General features: G+C 33.7%; 1 protein-coding gene across 1 annotated transcript in view; it reads right to left on the bottom strand.

Moving 5' to 3' along the window:
• Positions 1 to 27,087, bottom strand: part of LOC149791801 (uncharacterized) — a 68,656-nt gene that overhangs the window by 36,283 nt on the left and 5,286 nt on the right. The window contains exons 2-6 of the mRNA XM_089969272.1: positions 23,932 to 24,138; positions 22,828 to 22,938; positions 22,103 to 22,288; positions 21,021 to 21,104; positions 19,996 to 20,130 (exon numbers count right to left, since the gene is read on the bottom strand). Of these exons, the coding sequence (XP_089825398.1) occupies positions 19,996 to 20,130; positions 21,021 to 21,104; positions 22,103 to 22,288; positions 22,828 to 22,938; positions 23,932 to 24,138 (723 nt within the window). The remainder of the gene's footprint in view (positions 1 to 19,995; positions 20,131 to 21,020; positions 21,105 to 22,102; positions 22,289 to 22,827; positions 22,939 to 23,931; positions 24,139 to 27,087) is intronic.

Here is a 27,087-nt window from a genome sequence, read left to right on the forward strand (position 1 = left end):
CTGCCATTCCCGTTTTGCGATCGTATCACATTTTTTCGATGCTAATTCTATAAACCTGACACATATAATAAAAGCTGTTCAACGGTAAATAATGTGTATGCGTCTTATGAAGTACGTCTTCATTTGTACGTCCTTGCGTTTAGTGCCTTCCTAACCGAATATTTTCCATATAGGCGAATAAGTCATACCAATCGCAAACAACCAACGATGTTGACAAATTTGATATCAATTGATACGTTTCTCATGATTCTAAGTCGATCTCTGCCAATAGACATGTGTGAAAATGCAAAATAAAAAAGATTGTTCTTTTTACTGAATATCGGGTGCGACATTACCGATCTTCATATCCTTGGTACGTGAAACTACCATTGCCGTTTTGCGATTGTACCACATATTTCGATGCTAATACTATAAATTTGAAGAATATAATTAAAGCTGTACAACAGCAAATAATATGTGTGTGTATCTTATTAAGTACGTCTTCATTTGTCTGTCTTTTCTCCTAATGTCTTCTATACGATCGTTTAACAAAGAGGTGAATAAGTCATTACAATAGTAATAAACACCGATTTAGCAAAATTTGATATCAATTGTTAGGTTTCTCGTCAGTCTAAATCGATCTGTGCCAACAGAAATGTGTGAAAATGAAAATAAAATAGTTTGTATTTTTGACTCGATATCGGTTGCGACTTTAACGATCTTCATATCCTTGATACGTGCCTCTACCATTGCAGTTTGCCACGGTACCACATATTTCAATTTTAATATTATAGATCTCAAACATATAAGGGAAGCTATACAACAATATATAATATGTGTATGCATCTTATAAAGTACATCTTTGTGTGTCTGTATGTCCGCTCAATGTCTTCCTCAATGAGCGTTTTCCATATAAGCAAATAAGTTATAACATTAGTAATTTTTTAAAAACGCGATTTAGACGAATTTGATATCAATTGATAGGTTTCTCATCAGTCTAAATTGATCTGTGAAATATATAAATGTGTGAAAATGCAAGTAAAAAAGTTGATATTTTTTACTTGGTGTCGCTTGCGATATTACGGATCATCAACGGATCATCATATTCTATATTCTACCTACGTGCCTCTACCCTTGCCGCTTTGAGATGGTACCATATAATTCGATGATAATCATTTGAATGTTAGTGCTCCTAGATCTTTACAACACGAACGTTTATCTTAGAGTCAAATAAGTCATACCAATCGTAAGCACACACAGATTTTGACAAATCTGGTATTATTTGGTAGGTTTCTCATCAGTCTAAATTGATCTATGCCTACAGAAATGTGTGAAAATGCAACCTAGAAAAGTTTATATATTTTACCCAGTATCCTTTGCGACTTTACCATTAAAAATCTTCATATCCTTGTTACGTGCCTCTAGTATTGCTGTTTTGCGATGGTATCACATACCTCGATGCTGATACTAGTGATATGAAGCATATACTTAAGCAATAAAACAGTAAAAATTATGTGTATGTATCTTATTAAGTACATCTTCATTTCTCTGTCCGTGCGCCTATATCCTTGCAACATGATCGTTTTCTATAAGGCTAAATATGTCATGTTAATCGTAAAAAAAGCTACAAAGATTTGGACCTATTTGATATCCAGTTATTGGTTTCTCATTAGTCTAAAACGACCCGTGTCAATATAAATGTGTGAAAATGCTACCTTGAAAGTTGCCTTTTTTGTCTCGGTATTGCTTGCGACTTACCGATCTTCATATCTTTGCTACCCGCTTCTACCCTTGCCGTTTTTTGATGGTTTGTATATAACCAAATAAGTCATTCCAATTGTAAAGAACCACCGATGTTAACACATTTGATATCAGTTTATAGGTTTCTCATCCTCCAAATCTTTCTGTTTTTAAGAAACGTTTTTCTAATTCAACTAACGGGTCATCACGCTAAAATTACGCTACTGACAAATGTCACCTTAATATCCTACATACTAAACTTAGACAAGCAGGTAGTCTCCTGAAATCCGACCTTTACATGGTGAATTTAGTTAACTCTTTCACGTGTGCATGTGCTTATGATAATGAAGAAGTTGAACACTTTGTCTATTGCCTCTTACCTAATGCCAAAGATCCCAGCTCTTTCGCTCTACCTTTCAATACACTTCTTGGTTAAGTCTAGATTTATCATTGCAAAGTGACGTGACTACTCACCTACAATAAGATGTCTTTCTGCTTGTGTGATGACACGTTAGTTAAATTAGAGAAACGCTTCTTAAAAATAGAAAGATTTGGAGGATTTCGGATATCATCAGGCAGAGAGTTCTAAAGACGAATCGTATATGGTAAAAGGTCGTGTGAAAATATAAAGTTTGGTTGAGATTGGTGTGATACTTTGAGAGTAACGTAGACGATAATTAGATGCCTCATATCTCCTTTGTGGAAGAAGTTCGTTTAAATAGTTAGGTACTTGAGTATTTATAATCGAATACATAATGCATAATCTCTTCCTTTTCCTTCGTTGTGCAAACCAAGCAGTTTCCGCATAAAGAGACTATCTAGAAGAATTAATGGGTATAGATCTGGAACGATCCGTGCATCTTCCATCTGATTTTCCCCCCTTTATTCTGATCTTTCCGAATCTTCAATAGAACAATTATCCCAGACTCCAGAAGTATATTCTAAGGTTGGACTTATGAATAGTGTATATAATTTAGCTGAAGTCAACAATTAGTCTGCATTTAGACTGTAGTGTTTTATCTCCTTTCTTATACATCGGTATGTCATACGCTAGCTTGCACTGTGTTAGGAACACGCTGGCTGGGAGTGATTTATTGAAATGTATTTGCAATGGAACATACATTTCTTCAACTATACTTGTACAAGTTTATTACTTATTGGATTGGTTCCAGCGGTTTTGTTTAGGTCAAGACTAGTTACTACATCTATAATTTCTTGTTTATATATAATGATGGCAGAAATAAAAGTTTCATTTCTAACTTCAAAATGTGGTAACTGTTTATCATAATTTTTTAAACGTGTAACATATCAAACTTCCGAGTTCAACATGTCGCACTTCTCCTGATCACTTGTTGCAAATTTAGATGATCATTTTTTACGTTTTAGTGGAGGTAATAGGTTCCATGTCTTTGTAGAATGTACTTGTTATCTCATTATTTTCCAATAAGGTCGAGGATTTGATCCGATGGCAGGGGTTGAACCTGCATCCTTTCGGTCGCAGGTCTGAGACGCTAACCACTGAGCCAATGTTGCTCCTCTTAAGATTAATATACCCATATGATATTTTCCAGTATCATACGTAACTATATGATACGTTTAATAACACCCAATAACTCAGCAAATGCCGGCATGACGACATATGAATTGAAGGTGTAATGACGAATGTAATTTAAAGTCAATTATGTAACCCATTTTTATGCTTTTTATTGAATATCATTTCTGTCATGTGATACACATAACATAATCTTACATTTAAGATTATTTAAAATGAAATTTATGAAATTCGTTAAATAGTTTCAATCTTTTGCGACTCTCGTGAAAAGATCCTTCATTGCTGTTCATGTAATTTTACATGTCATTATATTTCTTTATTGATTTGCACTTTGGTTACAAAAGAGACAACTTTTGCAATTTAACACTTATTTCATCTATACTACACTAGTATAGCTTATGAAATGAAGGCAGTTTACTTGGCCTCTAATTCATCTATAGGGAATGATACCTGCGGGAGACTGCTCTATCTGACCAGTGTGTAACTATGGAAACGGTAATTTAGTGACCTCTTCTCCAGCATCGAGCTTTAGGTTAAGACTGAAATTCGCTGTCTTATGTAATGTTCTGTATCTGTAGTTTAAAGCTGGGAGAATTATACAAAGAGAATAGCAAGTAAACCCTTCTGTAAATGGAGCAAACTCGCACTTTTACATTGTAAAACTAATTTATCTTACAATCATTTATGAATAATTAAAAATTACTGAGTAGTAACTAAGAATATACAAATTCTTTAGATGGAGACCCAAATTTCATTTTTTAAATTATCGTATTTTTTATGTTTACTTTCCAGATACATTTTTAAAAAAATTCTCAAGAAAATATGAAATCTAACAAAAGATGAACGAAAGTCTTATTATTTTGATTTTTTGTAAAGAGCAAAGATAGAAAACTGTTAATGACATAAGCTTTCATCATGACATATACACACTAGCCTCCACAGAAGTACCTTTACGACAGTACGGTTAAAATAGAAATAAATATGCATATACAGTTGTAAACTTTCCCGATTTATGACTAAACATTTATACTGTGATAGGGTATTCTTAGTAAGTAAAATGTGTATTATACAATGAATGAATAGGAGGTATTCGATGAATGGACTGCACGCATTTCAGGTGCAGTGGCTACTCAAGATTATTTACTGATGCACAAACTAGTTATAGTTGTCATACTGGTTGTCATTCCAGGGATACTGACAGTCAGTGATTTCCACCTTGTAAAATCTTTCCTCTAGGGCGGACAATAATAATAGTTTCTGAAGCTGATTTTATTAGCAATGGTTTGCAAAATAACAACAAATATCCTTGTGTTTTATCAACTCATTATGGTTCCGCTGCTTTGGTAGAACAAAAAGGAATGTTCTTTATTGTTTTATGAATTTTATGCCCTGTGACAATGGCCAACATTTTGTAGGTCACCATCACTTTGGCATAAACTTATTTTATGCATGGCAGTTGGAAACTACGAAAATCTTCTTAGAGGCGAGCTGTATAATCGGCAGTTACATTGTTATTCTGAAAGAGTTCTGATAACTAAATAAATAAGTAAATAAATAAAAACACCATCTTTTATCATTAAAAGTTGCCAAGTATTGTTTATACATTGTACGTGGCGTAATTCGTAAGTTTACTCGGCATATTTTCAACTCGGTAACGCCTGGTAACGGTCATACTTTTACCTAAATATGTGGGTCCTTTGAGAGCATCGTAAATGTATGGAGGAAAAGAAATAATTGTATTTTATGCTCATCTCAAAAGATTTGTTTGTATTTCTGCGAAATAGTCATGCCTAACCAGATAATAGCACAGACCCCCCCAATTGTAACTACAAAGCCTTGAGCAAGTGCGAAGTTACCAGTTAATTTTATTGTTTGTTTCTATTTTTCAAGTTGTCTTCGTGTGTGCGCGCGTAAATTGAAAGCTTGTTATTACTAGTCAATATCGTCAATCATATTTGCTCCATTATTCCATGCAGATAAGAAAGGAACTAATTTTGTGTTGAATTTGTGCCCCCCCCCCCCCATCCCACCCCGCCCGGGCACGGTACAATAAACAAACACTTGATTGAAAATAAAATAAAAGAAACTAACCTTGCATTGTTATAATGTATTCCTTCTTTTTTCATCATGCGAAATTTACAGAACAAAATATATCAACAAACTCCGTAAATGTAGCGGATGCCGGCATGCGTATGCATCCTTACTGTGTGTGTATCGCTAATGTCAGATAAAAAAAATATCGCAAAAGAGACGAAAATATCACCAGATTGCTTGAAGGCGCCTGCCATTCACGCATGATAAGTTTCAAGGTGCAAACGGACCAAGATTATATTGTATCCAGGTTAACTATACGACGATATCTCGCAAATAATAAAAAAAATCATTATTTTAAAGAACATACAATGTGAGTGCAAATGATAATCTTTCGCTAGTATGAGTTACGAAAGTATCATGGGGGGGGGGCACCAGACAGATGACCCCCCCCACAAAAAATAAAGTGTTTTCATGTACTCTTGTATACCCCAAGATGTGTGTGCTTGTTTAAAGTTTAAAAAAGGAATTTTGATCAAACTTTTAGTTTATAATTAGTCCTAGTGTTTTCTAAAGGGTAGTAGTCTGAAACATGGGTCTTATTCCCATTTTCAGATTTCATATCCTTGATTTTTAGTGATCTTTGTCAAGAATTTTCTATGTTTCGTGTATGCTATGTGTATCAATGCTATGGTGTGTGTATGCTATATAGTCTGTGTGTAGGGACAGCAATACTATGTCAAATTTGTCTCTGTTGTCTTAATATATATTTTTCTATGGACTTTTCAAATTTATTTGTTTGTCCTGGTATAAATTTAGTTGCTTTTGAATTAATTTGCAATTTAGAATTCCGGCGAGATGAACGGTATACTACCATTTGAAATTAAAATAAAACCTTTTGTTTTATGTGATTGACTATGGTGTGGCGTTTCTCACATTAAAGTCTATTTTCAAAATGAGGTAGGCTGTATTCGAGTCAGGGTCCGCACTTTCTTTCTTTATTTATTTGTGTTTCTCCCGATTCGAGTTAGGCCTCCTCTCTAGTATTTAATTTATAATGTAAAAGAAGTAAATATCCAACCCAAAACCCCTTAGGAAGCTTTATACATTTACTGGTTTGGTTTTAGCATGAAAAACATAAGTGACATCTACAAAAATAATAAACTGGTAAAAAGACTAGAAACAACAAGGACCTTTAGAAGTATAAAGGAACTTTTATGTAAATATAGGGAAAATGAGGAACTTTGGGGAATTGAAACTAAGGAAACATATAATTGGATAAGGGAAAATTTAACCTCTAAAATTAAAAATAAAGTAGAGGAGGAAATATCTCGGTTAATTGGGACAGACCTTGGAGGTACTGGACCAACATCGGCTCTCCAAAAATACAAAGCTTGATATTCAAATATCTACACGACATATGCATACATGTAAAATATCTCATGTGCAAATGTGCGAACTTCACAAAATATCATGCGATGGCACAGTGCGAGTTTAGGAAACAAGACAGGATACAATTAATTATGGAGATATCCAAGAAATAAAAATACAGAAGAAACCAAGTTTTATATCAAGACGGCAACTTTAACAAAACTTTAATAGGAAAAATAACAGATAACATAACTAAAACCATGATGGCGTGTGACCAAGTCATAAACATAAAAAAAATGAATAGGCAAATTTTTTTGTAATCCTTTCAAATTAATTAGAAAAAAGAACTTCTAGGAAGATTTGTGAATGGGAGGGACGGGGCTGCAAAGGGTGAAAAGAAGGGGAGGGAGATGGGGCAATGGATAATCTCCCCTTAAAGGGGACCATCACAAAGTGAACCCTTGCCCTCATACCCCCACCCCGGATTGGAATCTGCTGTAGCCGCCACCCTTTTAATTTCTTATAAATTTTCCTAAACAGCTTCAGTTTCTTTTTATTATCCATTACAATTAAAATTAAATAATTAAATAGACTTTAATTATATTACGTAAACTATCACAAATCCTAATTATCGGGACAGAGAAACTATATGGGAAAAGTACGAGATAATGACGTCATGGGGCTATGAAAGAGTCGGGAAAAACACCTCATATAGGAAACTTTACATACATACACGAAAACAAAGGATCTAATAAGTCTCTCTTCTAATTCTATTTGCTCAAAATGTGCAGCTCTCGCACTGCACGGTAAATCCCCACTGTGTGTGTGTATGTGTGTGTGTGTGTGTGTGTGTGTGTGGGAAGAACAACCATTTTTAGAGATTTTGGCAGAAATCCAATAAATAATTTGAGACGGCCTAACTCTAGGTGGGAGAAATACAAGCAAATAAAAAAGTGTATGGACTCCAACTCGAGTACAGCGGATTTCAATTTACAAATCCAATATGTGAATAATGACACAATATATTTGCACACAAAACACATTAAGTTTTCTTTTTCTTAATTAAATTATAATACACCGTTACTTAGCCAAAATTCAAAAATATATTAAATAAATAAAAATAAACCTTTTCTTGATCCGATTATAAGGTCCTAAGATTACTGGGGAGATTTGGGAAAAAATAAAGGCTATCCCAACATGGAAGCAAAATATAGCATACACAAACTATAGCATATATATATATATATATATATATATATATATATATATATATATATATATATATATATATATATATATATATAGCACACACGGGATATAGGCGACCTCTAGCCAAGGTCAACCAAGAGTATAGGGAAGGGATTTCAAGTCAGGTGATGGAAAGATGGAAACCTATTCGGAAAAACAGCCCTATAGATAAAACTAGGTTTTAAAAGAAATACCCCGTTAAAAAGGAGAATTAAATTTTTTTGACCTAAATTCTTTTGCATAATATAAAACATACAACACATGGGGGGGGGATAAATACACATAAAACACTATAATTTTTTGGAAAAGTGGGGTGAGGGGTCTGTCTGGTGCCGGCCCCCCCCCCAGTACTTCGTCTTGTGGGGATAAATGTACGTCATTTCCTGCTGGCGTCCTCTATAGGTGGAAAATCGTATCTAAGTAACAGTGATGTACACTTATATTTCGAGAAATTAAATTATTTTTTCTGTACACTTTATAGGTTTTTTTTGGTTCTTTTTGTTCAAGTATAACTACTTTTAATCATGTTATGCAAATCTGATGTATAAAGAAAAATGTTGGTGCATGGCCGGTAACTTTTATACGTCATGGCAACGGAAAATAAATTCCGCGCATGCGCATTTTGTGTGGGAGCACACAAAAAAAACCCCACACAAAAACAAGCAATCTACTAAAACAAGCCATTACGTGAGAACTTGGCCTGAAAAGAGCAAATATAGGTACTATAAAATATTGCTAGTATCGGATTTGACAATCCTTAGCTTTTTATGCTGATGAAACATTTTTCAGTAGAATTTTTGTTCCTACAGTTTAAATGCCTAATTTTACTGTTTATAATCATACATGTTCAAATGTACTGGTCACATATAACAATATCGTCGAAATATTAACTGATACCATGCTGGATTTATATAGAATGTCTAAATAATCATAAAACTAAAGGTGTAATTGATTATAACCAACATATATTTTTTGCAATAACAAGATAATGAGATCCGAACATTGACCAAACAGTACTTAGAGAAATTCAATATCGATTAGTTCATCCTCAACCTCCAACTGATATACTTTATTGCAAGGGGTAAATGGTACCGTATTGAAAGACGTGTTAGGATAAAAGATACCGTTGTTAAAGAATATCCTGACCGACTGAGATCTTAACATCGTACATCATAGCTGAAAACAGTGCAAGCCAGTATACATATTTGCATTATGCTCACGCAAGAAATATTGTATCAACCAAATGGGTTTCTTGACCGAGCGATGTCAAGCCCTTGCGCGAATCCCGCTACGAGTCATAGGTTTCCCCGATTCAAAGGAATCCTGTACAACTACTTCTGCAAACTGGAAAGTCCAACGCGTCCAATCTATCAGTAATGTTACTCTAATTAATACATGACCACAAATCCCAACTTCCCAATTGTATGTCAATGTCACAACTGCAAAGCTTCTCTTCGTTAACTTTCCGTAACTTACCGCCAGTATTTCACGCCGTGAAACTATACAACTCAACAACCTAATACAGGGAACCGTTTTTACTACGCCACCTTAGGCCTTTTAAATCATGATTTTTAGCTTCATTTCGCCTGTAACTTTGTAACATATTTACCACCACAGCAATAATAAATGGCGCCCGCCGACGGCGGAACAGTCCTTTTCTGTTGATTCCATTGTATAATTTACCAATCTCCAGTCATAAATACTGCACCTGGAGTCACACGATCAATTCACGCAATTAGATTTGAATAGGGACTACTGAGTGACAGGGATACTCATGCGGCTCTTACCTGAATTCACGAAAAGTAAACCATGTCATCTTGAAACTCACTTACACTTCACTCCGTAACGTTTGCCCCTAGTAATTGGCTAATTATTTTGGTCTAAAGACTATAATCCCAGCACCGACTTCCCATATTCAAGCAAGTATATAAGGAATCCTTAAAATGGAGAGCGGTAAACAAAAGCGCATACTCCAAAATATATTACAATATTATACATACCTTGGAATTTTATTAACTATTTTTGTTTACATATTTTCATTGTACTCGTGGATGGATAATGTGATTTTGCGTTCTGCCTTGCTTATCAAATGTATTGTCTTTGGTCAACAAAAGTTGATTTAGAGAGGATAAGAAAAGAAGTTTTGTTAAACGATGATGGAATTAAATAAACACTGGGGACAATATCGTACGTTGCACATAAATCGCAGAGATTAATTGAGATTTTGCTTAACGGTCAATCTGTCCGCACTCGAAGTAGGGAAATAAGCGAATAGTGCAAAAGCCGACCATTGTCTGATAATCGACGTACATCTGCCACAGCCATATATTGTAAAAATCCCATTACTACAGGTAAAAAAGAATTAACTACAACTGCTTCTTTGCGGCGTCATGTGTGACCAGTGTATATTAGTACTGTGTTAGAAAAATATTGCGACAAACCAAAGTAAAGAAAACAGTCACTTTTATCAATCAGTCCATATCGTTTTACAAATTATACTGAATAACTGACTTCAGTAGAACTCAGAAGAATGTATTCCTGTAAGCACATCACGATTGCGGTGTTTGTACATTTATATAAAGTGGGATCATTTTACAAGCAAAGTATACATTTAAAAATTAACACTACAAATGAGACAACGCTTAAGTACAAACGGATTATAATCGTGAGATGGCAAAGAATGGTTCATATGTTGAGAGGTAACCAATACACCAACAAAATAAGAGTTTGTAAGAACATCTTATTTCCTTCTTAGATATACTTAGCCATAATGCAAATTGTTTCCTAATATGAAACATGTAAACATATTCCGACCATGCTGGAAACAAAAATAGTAAATTTAATTTAGTTCAGCGTAAACTGTAAGTTAGTTCTTTCCTTTTGGCATGGTGTCTGAATAAAAAAGTATATTTCTCAAATTTGCTAACCACTACACTGTCATTATGTAATTAGATACCTAATTGATGTACCATGGTTGTATACATATATCTATAAATATATATAGTTTTGTGGACATGTACGGTTGAATAATACCATCCCGTGTTTGTGTAGGGAAATGCGTACATCACAATCGCACTCGTAAATTTGAATCAATACCATCTCATGAATGGTTAGGGGCCGTCCATTTAGTATGTACGCATAGAGGGGTGGGGGGGGGGTAACCCAAATGCATAGGCTTGAGCATGGAGGTATACTGATAATATATGTACGCATTTAAGGGGGGGGGGAGCGCTGAAACCTCGAAAATAAGTTGTATAATACGTAACCTGTTCGACTTGGTTCAGTAGGCTTTTGCATTTTAGCGGACATAAGACAAACTTGTCCCACCCAGTCACACTATCCTGACACCAGGCCGACTAATCCGAACACTAACCTCTTAATGATCGGCACCAAAAGAGGCAGCTGCTAGTACCATTTTTATGTCTTTAGTATGATTCGGCCGGGGTTTGAATACGCGACCCCTCGCATCCGAGGCGGACGCTCTATAGACACATTGCACCATCGGAGAAGTCGCTTAGTAAAGAATGTACGATACTGGTTCCTGTTTTTCATGACAACTCGACCTGGAGACCTACCTGATGGAAAATGAAGGCGCATTATAAGGTTATAATACACTAGTCCATAAATACATAAATATTTTTTTAAAATATAATTTTCGAGCAATTAGTGTCTCTTAGCATCTGACAAAGTCTGCTTGCAGTAGCGTACTAAGGGGAGGGGGGGGGGTTACAACATACTTCGATGCTAATACTACTGATTTCAAGCATAAAATTAAAGCTAAACAACAGCATATAACATGTTTACATATATTGTTAAGTACGTCTTCATTTGTCTTTCCGTGCGCCAAATACCTTCCAACACAAAGATTTTCCATATAGGTAAATTAGTTGTACCAATCTTAAACAACCATATATTTCGACATATATAATATCAATGTATAGGTTTCTCATCAGTTTAAATCGATCTGTGCCAAAAAAAGTCGAGAAAATTAATAATAAAAAAGTTGGTATTTATGACTCATTATTGCTTGCGACTTTACCGATCTTCATATCCTTGATATGTGCATCTACCCTTCCCGTTTTGCGATAGTAGCACATACTTGGATGCTAATACTATAGATTTGAAGCATATAATTTAAGATGTACAACATTAAATAATATGTGTATGTATCTTATTAAGTACGGTTTCATATGTCTGTTTGTGCACCCGATGCCTTCCTATCCGAACGGTTTCCATATAGGTGAATAATTTATACCAATAGTAAACAAACACAGCTTTTGACAAATTTCATATTAATATATAGGTTCTCATCTGCCTAAATCGATTTGTGCCAATAGACGTGTGTGAAAATACAAAATAAAAAAGTTCCACTTTTTACGGAATATCGGGTGCGACTTTACCGATCTTCATATGCTTGCTACTTTAATACACCCTTCCCGTTTTGTGATTGTAGCACATACTTCGATGCTAATATTAGAGATATGAAGTATAGAATTAAAACTATACAATATTATAAAATGTGTGTATATATCTTAATAAGCACGTCTTTATTTGTCTGTCCGTGCGCCTAGATCCGACCTATACGAAAGTTTTTCATATGGGCGAATAAGTCATAACAATCGCAAAAACAACGGTTTTGACACATTTTATATCAGATGACAAATTTGATTTTAATTGATATGTTTCTAATCATACTAAATCGATCTGTGCCAATAGACATGTGTGAAAATGCAAAATAGAAGATTTTGTTCTTTTTACTGAATATCGGGTGCGACTTTACCGATCTTCATATCCTTGCTACGTGAATCTACCATTGCCGTTTTGCGATCGTACTACATATTTCGATGCTATTGCTATATATCTAAAGCATATAATTAAAGCCGTACAACTGTAAATAGTATGTGTATGTATCTTATTAAGTATATCTTCCTTTGTCCGTCATTTCGCCTAATGTCTTCCTATACGATCGTTTTCCATACAGGTGAATAACTCATAACATAAATAAATAAACCCCGATTTTGACAAATTTGATATAAATTGATAGGTTTCGCATCAGTCTAAATCGATCTGTGATAGTAGAAATGTAAGAAAATGCAATATGAAAGTTTTGGTATATTTGACTCTGTATCGCTTGTGAATTTAACAATCTTCATAACCTTGATACGTGCATCTTCCATTGCCGTTTGTCTCGGTATCACAAACTTCAATGTTTATAGTATAAATCTGAAGCATACAAGGAGAGCTATACAACAGTATATAATATGTGTATGAATCTTATTAAATACATCTTGATGTGTCTGTATGTCCGCCCAATGTCTTCCACAGCGAGCGTTTTCCATATTGTGTATTGTTCCACTTCCTATTTTTACACTACTTAATTTTGACCTAGTTTAATAAACACCCATTTCTACAGAGGACACATCTGTCGCAGCCTCGACATTTTTTTACACTTATCAGCACTGAGTCACTCGGACAAAAAGATTTGTCAAAAGTCATATTATTATTATTAATGAAGTGAAACAAGGACACATACGATGAAAAAAATAATACATTTCTCCAATTCACTTTTTTCCAACCAGGAAGTCCTCTTAAAATCTTTACCAACTATTCTGACAAGGCAAATACAATTCGTTCCATACCAATCATCCAGTCTGCTACTCAACATGTGTTAGCTATGTGACTCACAGCTGATAACTGCATCTCCATCACTTTTTTAGAATTGTGTTTTGTGTTTTACGTGAATATGTCATTACTGATTTTCTGAGGTGGTTCTTGGGTATTTTACTTTGGAGTAATGAACATGAAACACACGTTTATGGTATATTTCATAAATAAATCAGCATCCTCTACATTACTGCCAATTTAAATAAAATTACGTGTATTACTATTAGGATTTTTCTCTCAAAAATAGGCAATTTTACTTTAATAGTAAATTTTCAAACGTCCATTAAACTAATCTTGATATTTAACTTATTTTGACAAATTAATTCTTTCTAAATGTCTTCTGTCTCCTATTATTTGCACTATTAGAGAAATAAGTTATGAAGTATACAAAACAGTTTTGTACCTTAAACAGTACATGTACATTAAAGAATTGGGGTTCTGCATATTCACAATGCCATTTAATTATTGCAAGGATGTTGTACACTAAATCTAGTATTCTTTTATTATAAGTAAACAATTGTATTATTATACCATCATGATTTTCCCCCAATTTTATTCTTTCAGCTTTTCCAACAAAATATCTGTTCCAAAACAAATTTTTTGATAAATATAGGAACAAATTCTGAGTAAACACCATTTTTCTTTTGTTGTCGTTGTTAATGGTAGACTGAGAGAAGAAAATGCAGCAGCATATAATATGAACTTAAGTGAAGTTATGAACTTACTAAGCCTGGATTTAAATAAATGGTATCACTTGTATTTCTAATGACAGCCACAATCCTCTTAGTTTGGGCGCAAGACCAGCAATAGTGAATAGAGGTATTTCGAAAGACATATAACAGCTCACTCATTATAATGTTACTAATTAGCATTATTGAAAACTTCTTAGATATCAAAATAAATAGTATATATGTATGGTGCTTGTTGGCGACATTGGCAGATTATTCACTCCACATCCTGGTTCCCGGGCAGTTTTGATCTCTCACAATAATAATCACGGGCACAGTGGCTCGTTACAAAGAAAATCAACAGATTTGGGTTCTAACCTGTAACACTATTAACATATTATATTGTTACAGGTTAGAACCCCATCCCTTGATTTTCTTTGTAACGACCCCCTGTCATCATGGGCAGTAAATTTGAAACATACTACTTCTGGGTCAATCTATTTTTAAGGTGCAATATATACTAGTACATAATGGGAGGTAACTCAAGTTGTGCTATTCAATTCAATTCATTAATGAAAAAATGGAAATAAATAGGTAAAAAGGCAATTATTTATTTTGCAGATGAATATTTATCGAATATTTAACATTCAGCAGCGTAAATATGCATTTATTTTATTGATATTTGTGGCAAGAGTGCAGAAAAGGACGACGTGCTTCGTGGGCAGATGGAAATCTGCCCACGAACTTTTATCTGCCCACAAAACTGCCCACGACCCACCTTAAATAATAGTATATATATATATATATATATATATATATATATATATATATATATATATATATATATATATATATATATATATATATATAGTTAAAAATTACATGACATTTACAATGTTGGTTGAAGGAAATTGATATACCAGTACTATTAGTATATCAAATTATAATATGCCCATGGCGCATTAATACAAATATATAGACATTCTTTCAACGCAGACGTATAGATTATTGATGAATTTCCACTCATTAATCATTAATGACGTATGAAAATAACGATACAAGTATTAATAATTCCCGTTTTATAAATTTATAAATAAATTTATCTTGGTACACAATTTCATCGCAATCACTCTTTTTTTCCGTTCCCCTCTCCCCTATCATGTGTAGAGGCAACATACGCAGAAATATGGAGTGAGAGAGAAAAACATTTTGGGCCGGATGAAAACCTTAAACTGAACATGCGCCAAGTTACCTACATGAATATGGCTTGTTGTAACCATCTGCCTACACTTTTCTTGGCATCTATCTACAGTGTTCGTAATATCAATGATACACAGTTGCAATAACCTGTCGACAATATATGTTAAATTTGTCGGTTACGAGGCACACATACTGCAACGTATTTAATGCTTTGTTGCTGTTGTTCTTTCTTAAACCTATTATATTCTTCTTAAACTCGATTATTATTAATGAAATATGAAAATATCCAAACGCCACACCCCTCCCGCTCTCTCTCTCTCTCTCTCTCTCTCTCTCTCTCTCTCTCTCCCTGGACCATCGCGGCAAGATACGGGCGAAACTCCTTGAAAATACAAGCGTACTGTATTTTAGCTTGTGTCATACGACGATGTCTCTGGACCCATTAATGATGGTAAAATAAAGTCAAAACTTCCAAAGGTAAAGAGGAGAGAGAGAGAGAGAGAGAGAGAATATTTAGGGTCGGTATTAATGTTAATTAAAGCATAATAATGAATTATATGAATATAATTATATGAAAATATTTTAATTACCTTTTCCTGGTTCGTCAATTCGCTTAGTTTCTATTCCACGATAATTTCCATATGCCAGCTCGTGAATGCCTGAATGGCTCAGTGTTCAGTTTGTAAAATAGCTAATGTGTTTATAGTGCTCTACGTTTCTCATAAAAAAATCATCTTTCATGTTTAAATCATAAGTGTGTCTTACATTGATTAAGTTAATGTAAATACGAATATAAACTGAATGAAAACAATAAACTTATCGATTTCCAAATGTGATTGTGACAAACAAAAAACGGCATATAACTACATCTTATGGTGGAGTTCATTCACGTGGTCAATACACTGTTGCCTGGCGCTTCTCTTAATTCCGTTGAAAGGGCAAATATGTGTATTTTTATGTGATATATATATATATATATATGTGTGTGTGTGTGACTTTGATGTTACTGTTTTACTGGAACAAGGCAATTTCTCGTGTGTACGTTGAACCTTCAAATCGAATTGCTGGAAAAAAATTAATCACTTTAGCCACATCTGGGGCTACAAAACGTATAAAAATTGTCAGCTGAGCTTGTGTACATGTGATCAGTAAGAGGTTGTTTAGTTGATGTCACTCTGGCTAAAGCATTACCATTTTGTGAAAGTTTTAACCTTTGAATAAATCTTTCTTAGAGATGTTTAATGTTTTCGAAATCCGAGTCTTTCAGATCATAATATAAAATATTGAATTTCCAAATATTAATTTAATTTGGTTATGGATGCAGGAGTCCAATTAATTATTTTAAATTTGTTTCGTTTTTATCTACAATTTACGTTTTCATCAATAGGTTTAAATTCACAATTTGCAAGAAGTATATCTCTTGCTTCCTTGTATAGTTGATCTCTATATTTTTACACACATATTTGTTTGTTATATTTTTTAAAAATAACATGAAAACATTTCGTGCAAATGTACGGTCATACCTTAACGGCGAAAGGTTCATACCTTGTTTTGACCGCTCCGGTGGCCTAGTGGTTAGAGCGTCGACCTCGGATGCGGGAGGTCGTGGGTTCGATCCCCGGCCGAGTCATACCAAAGACTTAAAAAATGGTACTAACAGCTGCCTCGCTTGACGTTCAGCATTAAGAGGTTAGTGTTAGGAATGGTCGGCCTGGTGTCAGGATAATGTGACTGGGTGGGACATCATGCTACATGTCTGCGGCATGATGCCCCAGTGCTAGACATCACTATAAACTGCCACATTGCAGACATCGTAGCGATATGACTAAAATATTGCTAAAGCTACGTTAAAAATCAAAATCACATCACATCACATCATACCTTGTTTTGCGTTATTCCTATCGAAACATTTTGACACACGAAATAAACTTATATTTTGATTAATACAATGCTGCTGTTTGCATCTTAATTTTCACGAAAAGGTGAAGTTGCTTCAAAGTCATACGTGCGAATACATCAGTTTGCGTCATTGTATTCTATATGTATCGTTTATTCACAAATTCCAAAATGGTAGGACATGTTAGATACTAAATAGAATATACATAAATCTTTTGCCAGAATGATTACTGACTAATTTCAAATTGATTGAGAACTTCTTTAATTGTAATTAATATGGTATTTTCACTTACATTGTTCCTCTTATTGTTACGAAGTATTCTAAACGGTCGCAAACACAAGTCCCGCCATTATGGACATTTGAAGATGATTGTCAGATTTGATCTTATGTTTTTTTTTTGTCTGACATAACATACATTTCATAAATTAGCGCCACATAATTCTCCTCCACCCGTCTCTGTCTCTCTCTGTCGCTCTGTCTCTAATTCCGTCTGTCTGTTTCCGTGAACAAAACAAAATATGTATACGTTGTATATTTTGTTTATTTTGTTTATTGCATTCCACCTATACTTTATCACATGACTTTTATTTTCTAGGTGATTTTGTTCAATACGATTACATATCTTCCATATAGTATTTATGGTGTGCATCGTTCTGTACTTTGCTACGACGGCGATAAGGCAGAATATGAGGGAGAACTGCATTAACGGAATATATACCTAATTCATCTCATGACAGAACGGGAATAATAAAATTGAAATAAAAACCAAGTTCATCGGAATTGACATAAATTTCATTACATGTATCATTGTTAAATATAGAGGACATTGCAAACAGTAGACACCTTAACATTTTGTACATGTAATAATATATGCTCAGATGTTCGTTAGAATGTGCTGAAATTATGTTAGCATTGCAATCTTATTGGTCAAATAATCTTCATAATATTTGCTATATTGTTTTTTTTTCCTTGCAAGCCTTTATTTGCATATCATTATATAGCTGAGAGATATTATTGATGGTTTTCATATTTTTTTCAGTTATTTCTGGCAAATCTCATTGGTAAAACTCTAGCGCATCTTCCCACGGGGCAAGTTGTGAATGATTTAAAAATACATGCATCATTGTCTATGCAGGATAGTAGGTAAGTTGTGCGGAGAGGTTTTTAATAGTTCGGTTCTAGGGTAAAAATTAGCCTCTTTTTTATTTAGGTACTAAATCTGCTAATTATCAAATTTGGGGACAATGATGATGGCGGAAGAGGCCTTCTATTGCAATCAGCCACAATTTAGAAGGACTTGTAAATCAGAGTAATTTTAATACATAACGTACTCCTTATCGCATATTTGCTCAACATACCAATATCTGAGCCCTTCTTCACATTGGTATTACTCTTCTACTAAATCAAATGTACTTCACAAGTTACGATGTTGATCCATTCCTCACATGTCAAACATTTTCAGACTTCAGCGATAAACAAAACCCAAGGTAGTATTAATTATAAAACAGATACCAAAGTAATGTTTTGCCTTTCATTAAATCCTCTCGTTTATTAATTTTGATAAGGTCATATACCTTAGAGTATTTCATTTGGTAATCGATATTCAAGCGAAATGCAAGAGGCATTGGACTATTAAAAAGTGTGTATTTGTCTATTTTTGGTCAGTGAATTTTAAGTCCATACAGGACACAGTGAATTTGTTGGGGAATTTTTAGTACTGTACTTTTGTTGCACAGTATTCTTTCAGAATCTGTAACCCAATTCAAGATTGCTCACCTCACAAATTACAAGGCGCACATATTGGTCACATATGAATGTTTTCAATTGAGCACCACACCATCGAATAGAAATGTGGTCATAAACAATTCAGATTGTCAGAATCCGTTACATCAAGCCTATCAACTAACTTAAACAAGTACTTTCATGCAGTACGAGAAACTGAACCCAAATACGGAGTCTTTGAAAAACAAGAATGCCGAATATATAGCTTTTGCTCCGACATACTGTCTCCAATACAAAAAATCTATTCCACTTGAAACGTATTTCATCTACAAAAGAACGAATGGCATACACTTGTTTCTCATCGATAATAGTAAATGTTCTTGTCATCCATCCATGACACACACTCTCCCATATATTAAACAGTTTACTTTATTACAATCTTTTATGCTTTGTCACGAGTCATCCTCGCCAGTTAACGTCGCTGAGCCTACGCCATACAACATTAACCGCAACCCTTCAGCCAATGAACCTTTCTGCACAGCCACATATATGTATGTATGTATGTATGTATGTATGTATGTATGTATGTATATATATATATATATATATATATATATATATATATATATATATATATATATATATATATATATATATAAATATATATATATATATATATATATATATATATATATATATATATATATATATATATATATATATATATATATATATATATATATATATATATATATATAACTGTTCATTTATAAATTTATTACAACATTGCTCGCAGCTTCTAATTTAAGCAGCAATTATTTATAAAACAATACTAAAATATAAATTGATCCGACATAATGTTTTCGTCCAAGCATATGAATATCAACACCGTTTTCCTTGCATTAACAAGTTATGGAACCCACCTGACGGATTCTTTCCAAGGGTCGCAGCACTTGTTTCATTAGATGCTGTAGCTGTTTGAGCTATCAGTGATGTTGAAATGTTATATCGAAAATGTATTGACTCTGTCATTTCTGAGGTTGCATCATACGCCTTTTCTGACAAATTGAAAGAAACAAAAGCATATTGATTATTTTCCTTTATTACTTATTAAATTTGTCTCATTTCTCACTTGACGCAAAATTGGTCTAATGTGCACTTGGATATTTTTTTCCCATTGAATTTGCAAAGTTAAGTTTCGATAAGCATTATGCACTGGACCCTGTGTAGACGAAATTTATTTATTTTATTAATGTGAAACAAATTTATGAATTAAGTTTTGCGAGGCAAGTTATGCAGTGTATGCAAGAAACAACGATAATTTTCCCCTGCCTATAACGAAATAAGCATTTGAGATTTGTGAGTCAAAAGTACACATTCAAACGCAAGCGTAACATTAGTTCCTAACTGACTCAGAATTATAATGCTGAACAAGTGATTAACTTTATTTGATAGTGGATATCATACAATCATAATTTCTCTTTAGACGAAGGATAGCTTCAATACTTTATTTCATTAAGTTATGGATGTAGTTTTAATTATTACTGCATTAGAAATATTTTGTTAATTCAAGCTTCCATTGTTTCAAGGTCTGAAATCTTTCAAATTGTTTATTAATTATACATCGGCCTGTTCTTTTATTTACTTGATATATTCCCGTTCTTTTGTATTATTTCTGTAATGGCATCATCCATCTATGTTGCTGTTGTACTTTCGCTGATGTTTTAATGGTTATAAATGAAGCTTACGTCTTTTATATTGTTTGTGTTACATTATAATTCGTTCACGTCACATATAAAGCATATTTATTTTTTCAAAAGCTTAAAAGTTTAAATCCGCTCTTACAAAAAGTTGTTGTGGAAACGAAACTCTTTTACTGTATTCAAACACGTCCATTACAGCTCGATCCTCTAGGTAAAACAGTATTTGCTTTTATAATAATACTTACCAAACACACAAGCTGTTCGTGGTTTTCTCGGACACATTGGTACAGGATATCCATTACAGAAACAAAACGCAAAGGTTTCGTCTCCTGAACAAAATGTACACCGAAAACATTGAAATGGAATCGAAACAGAAAAGGAAATAACGCTTCACGAATAATAATTTTGTCTAGGATAACAGTATCATGATTAAAAACATTATATATATATATATATATATATATATATATATATATATATATATATATATATATATATATATATATATATATATATATATATGTGTGTGTGTGTGTGTGTGTGTGTGTGTGTGTGTGTGTGTTGGTTAGGAATTTCTTCTTTTGGTTCACAGAGAAATGCTGAAAGATTTCATTTAGTTAAGGACGAGTATTTTGAACGCAATTAAAGGATAGCATGGACATTGCTAAAAATATATAGGATTTTGTTAGATCTTATTGATGCTCCTCATAGTTTTTATGTGCAAATCACAAACATGTTTACGTTCAATAGCAGCCTCATATTGTTAATATAGTTAATATAACAGGGATAGAGCTTTGTCCCCTTAGGGGATTATACGACCATTAGGACAACAACGATCAATGAATAGATAGAACAAAACATGTACATTACTAAAACCATGAGTTCGTTACTGGCTTTGACAAGATCAAGATAAGTGCTCCTTGTGAACAAATAAATACACATATGACAGTAAGATCATCTAACAGATATGAATATAATAAATAGCATCACTGAACTGAACATTCGATACTTGTACTAACGATATTAAATTTATCGATATCGTACGCAATCTAGATGCAAAGGCATGGTAAATGTTTAGATAGACAGGCCTTGCTAAGCATGTTGATAGTGGCAAAACACAAACTCGATGCAAAACGGAACTTGTAACAGATGCTTGATTAAATAGTTTCTGTTAAAGTATAATCTCGGATCCGAGAATACTTATTTTCTATCTAGCACGTTTGAACGACACAATCCACTGGAAGGGAATATTTTATGTACTCGATCACTGTATGAACATCATTGCATTTATTAGTACTATATACTGAAATTAATGTCATTTACTGACCTTCTCTGGGATTTAAGTTTAGTGTTCTCGCACCATTAACCCACAAGGGTCGATGTAGATATTGTAGGTTTTGTAAGAGTTCCCCATTATGGGGTGAAGGTAGACCTTGTGCTGTTGTATTACAGTGCTGATCTGCCGCCAACCATGGTGTGATGTCTAGTGTTGCGTTGAAAGTTGTATTACTACCTAAGGAAAGAAGCAAGCAATATGGTTTTATAACATTCAAACATTCAAACGGAGCACGATCTTGGAAAGATGACATTTTAACGTCTAACGTTGTCAAATTTGAAAAGTCAAGAAAGGATCATAGCTTCATGATAGGAGACATTATAACAAGATTGTTCCATTAGAAACCAATAGTGCGCGGTCGCTGCAAGCTACAAATATGAAACTCTTAAAAACAATTGAATGAAAACACGACGAATGTTGTTTTTACATTATTTAATGTCGTTTCCGCTATATCTTCCTTTATTACTGCAATGGGAACATTGTTTTGTCATATATTAAGCTATCAATAGTTCAGAAAGGAAAATGGAACATTATTTAAGATACCACAAGTGCTAAAGTAGATTGCCATTCAGGTTCATTTGTTAAGAATATTTATTTTTTCTCATGGAGACCCTACGCTTGGTTTCAACGTTAGCAAACTTAACATGGAACATTGTCCACAAATATTTTTTGTTTAATATTAAAATAAATTTTAATGTATCAAAAGGTCAGTTTACCGGATGCGCAAAGATAGCTGAATCGCTGACTGCAGGAAACACAATTATGGATGGAAATCCCATCTCTCGATTTGAACACCATGTCACAGCAGCTGTATGGGTACCTATCATCTATTCAATAGAGAAATGGTGGCTCAGCGTTCTTTCAACTCGTTTATATTTGAAGGACAGCCTAACCTGATATGTTTGATATAAAAATAGGTCACTCAGAAGGTTAAACAAGTTTTAGTTTGTCATGCTTTTAAATAATATAAGTCACACAAAACAAAGAAATGGCATCAGGTCTACAAAATGGAATATAATCATTTGATCATCGCCTTTTATGAAGATGTGCTCGGTTTTACTGAGGTTCATCAAAACAAAAATCACACTTGGTGTCGGGAAATAGAATATCTGAAATACTAAAACATAATGATGAAACATACTTTTGATTTTGGTGGAAACATATTTTACAGAATTTGTTTTAGAAAGCGAATATAGACGTGCGAAGACATCTAGTTGATATCATAAACTCACGCAGGTACGTTAATAAGACATGCTCTATACAATATAAACATCCTTTACGTAATCGTTACTAAAGGGAATAAAACAACTGAACATTATCAGGAATATGTTTAACAAAATAAGCCATTTACTATAAACAAAATAGTAATGGAGATGTACATTCGAACTAGACATATATATGACGTCAAGATGAGATGTTCCTTTATTCGTTTCCTTTGTTGTAAGATAAAAATACCTTGTGAAAGGACGGTATAAAGGTTGTTACAGGTTTTCTTGGAATATACGCCTGAATAATGTCATCAGACAGCCAGGAAATATTCAAAATACAACCAAACAGTATATTGTTTCCAAATGTCTGCATTGAAAATGGATAACTCTTTTAAACATTTATTTTTCTTCCATCTGTATTTATCATTCAAAGAAAAGTGAGTTGTTTGGACTGTTGAAGTTTGGCCTGGACAATTAATGCTCATTAGAAACCATTTGTAGTTATGAAAACAGTTGAAAGAACAATATTAAATGCCACACAATGTTCAGGTTTACATCGAATCCGACTATTATTAAAATATTTAATAAAACACGATAATGTTGCTTAGTTACCTGACAGCTTATCCACACGTTCAAATTTCGCTCTGAGCCAGAAGCAATCATTTACTTTGTCCAGTTCTTTATTTACCAGGTCAAGCGTGGCTGATCCATTTTCTCCCATAATGAATCGCAAGCCAGGTAAGCTGCCTCCGTGGATTTTACATGATTCCATTGCTTCATTCCAGCTCTCATCTTCGCCAGAATTATGAATTTCAGATGCTGCAATAGCAAAGACTGCAATGTAGTCCAAAATATGGTATTACAGTTATACTGGAATGGCGTATGCGTCTTATTACTTTAGTCTGAATCATTGCGTATATGGCAATACCCACTGGTTTTCTGACTTAGGATATTGACAAAAAGCATAATTGCATTCTTAACAAAAACAGATCACCCAACCTGGTTGCATAATGGCATGTATGGGTAAAAGAAACACAATCATAATTTAAGTATTGCTTAGGTACCGACTGACAAGTGCCATTGCAGCTGGAACTAAATAATAGTTTAGACCTTTAGCACTTAATTATACTACTTTATAATACTATTTTCATTAAGTTCTTGATTAAAACAAACCTTAGTCAGACGAAGTAAGCGTGATAACGTAACTTACAAATGAAGCGTCGTCATGTAAAATGTTGATAAGATGTTAATTCATATTCGGAACTTATTATTACTTTTACTTATCTCTTGAAATATATAGGCAGCTTCTGTATTGCTAATATCTAATAAGAATTGCGTTCATCTTCAATCAGATCTACAATTTAAAATAATCAATTGATTTGACATTACACGCAAGCTAGCCATTCGCAAGTGCATAAAGTGTTCACTCATGACTAAGTTTTATTTCGTAATATTCACACATTCATCGTTTACTCATTCCTAGACATTTATAATACTAACGGTGTCATACAGCCGCCTAAACTCTTATTCTTACGTGCTTGAAAAACAAACTGAATCCAAATGAAGAGGAGGTTGCTATAAATGATGTAATATAGCGCTTGTTCTTATCTACATTTATCCACTCGTCCTCACATAGAAAACGTGAGATTTAGAGGGTGGATAAGATGCAATATTCATCCATATTATTTCACAGTTATGATAAAACACGTATTATTTTTGTGCATGACACGGTCCCGATATTGAATACAAGTAGACAGCTGTCTAGCACAAGCATCGCTGCTAATGTAAAGTGGTACTCAACAATATGCAGTGTGTATTCATGAAAGTATATAACATTATAGAACTTCTAGCTTGGATCCATTTGTGATCGTATTATTCGTTGCTAATGTTTTGTTAATGTATGTATTTCTCATATTATTTGTGTAATATTTATTAACTACTTAATCTTTATATACTATGGTCATATTCGTTGACGGTGTATACGAAATCCAGGATTTGAACCGTCCTTTGAGAAAAATCTTTCTCTTCTTAGAAAGATAAGATAATCTGATCGTTTGAACACTCCTTGCAGTTCTTCTGTGTTTGTATGTATTTGATTGAGGTTGAATTAATGTGGGGTTATGAGTGTTTTGTATCAAATCATACGAAAATAGTATTCTAATATATCGAATTATATTCTTAATAGCCTTTGCTAAAGGACACAAGTTCGAATATTCGCTATATCATAAAATATTTCTATGAAAAGGTGAGTGTTATTTAGGTTTATTTCAGTTCTTTGTGCCCAACATAACACTATAGAATAAGTTATGTGTCGATTTACTTCCTGGGTTAAATTTAAGATAATATACGTTACAAAATCAACATGAAAGAAACATTGCTCTAAATTAGTAAAGGAAACTGATTGAAAAGGTTGGATGATGATTATACCGTAATAAAAAATCATGAATTAAAATAAAAACATTGATGGTTGACTATATACGAAATTGAAGCACGGTATACATTATACCTTGACAATACGGAATAAATGTATATGTGCCTTACTTTGCAAACATTTTATCATGTCCACACTTGTACATAACCAGTACGAATGGATACACAGTGCTTTCGTAATCACAATGATACGACTTTCTGGCGTCATTTTGTCACCAGACGCTTTGCAATTTTCGGCGATAATTATGTTTGGGATTTAGGTTAGCGCTAGACACAATGCTACTGAGTGCAGGTCATAACATGCACCTGACCACGCATAAACATATCTTCTTTCGCTGGTAATAAGAATGTCATTTTTGCATTTTAAATTTCCTCAAAATCTACTACTTTTGTGCTGCAAATCGGGACTTACATGGGCTACGTCATGGGTTATAAAACTTGCTTACGCATTTATCTCAACTGGACCAAGGGAATTCTACAAACGGTACTGAAAATGAAATGAATATGGTATTCCACGTCGCCTTTTTGATAATAACAATTGAAAGAGTTAATATTGTCCCTTATTATGATACCATACATTCAATGACAGAACGGAAACATATGCAGCCGAATCAGAATTAGTCCCTGGCTCCCTGTACAAATCACTAAAACACTTATTTTATATGGAATTGAAACAACATATAAATCCACCGGAATTGAGTAGAATCGACAACACAAACCAAAGTCCATTAAGTACAGACTAGCTGGAAAAGATGTTGCAATGCATATCCATTCACAATATGACTCTAAATTTAAAGATTAAGTAGAGAAAAATCGTAATTCTTTTTGAAAATGAGAACGCGACTTAGTTGAAACTTTGATGGGAGGAGTTATGTGCGCATTAGTATTGTTGGTTTGTGCTAATGCATCTGCGCTTGTGTATTTATTTTCAAATGCAGCATATATTAAATTGCTTAGTTTCTTGTAGTTTATTCTCGTTTAGATAATTGAGCCTTAGGTGGAATAAGAAAATGAATATTTAAGAAAAAGGTTGCATCATTTTTGCGGGAAAATATGAACTCCTGTTATCGGATTGATATACTGCACTCAAAATATCGTGCATTATATCTATCCAAAAAAACTTGTTCCTATGCAAATGCAGTAACCTATAAGTACACGGTATGTTTTTAATGGAGGGAATGGGTAAAGCAAGGGCACAACTTTGAATAAGATATTGGGACCAACCTTCTGGTTAACAATTGGTAGCAGTAAGGTAACACAGGAAACAAAGAGAATATGTTATGTAGAGAACACAGACTATGACAATGTTTCTCCATCACACTTCGCATCCCGCATGAT

This window comes from Sinohyriopsis cumingii, chromosome 9 (assembly GCF_028554795.1).
Source record: "Sinohyriopsis cumingii isolate HCF-2022 chromosome 9, ASM2855479v2, whole genome shotgun sequence".
Lineage (NCBI taxonomy): Eukaryota > Metazoa > Mollusca > Bivalvia > Unionida > Unionidae > Sinohyriopsis > Sinohyriopsis cumingii.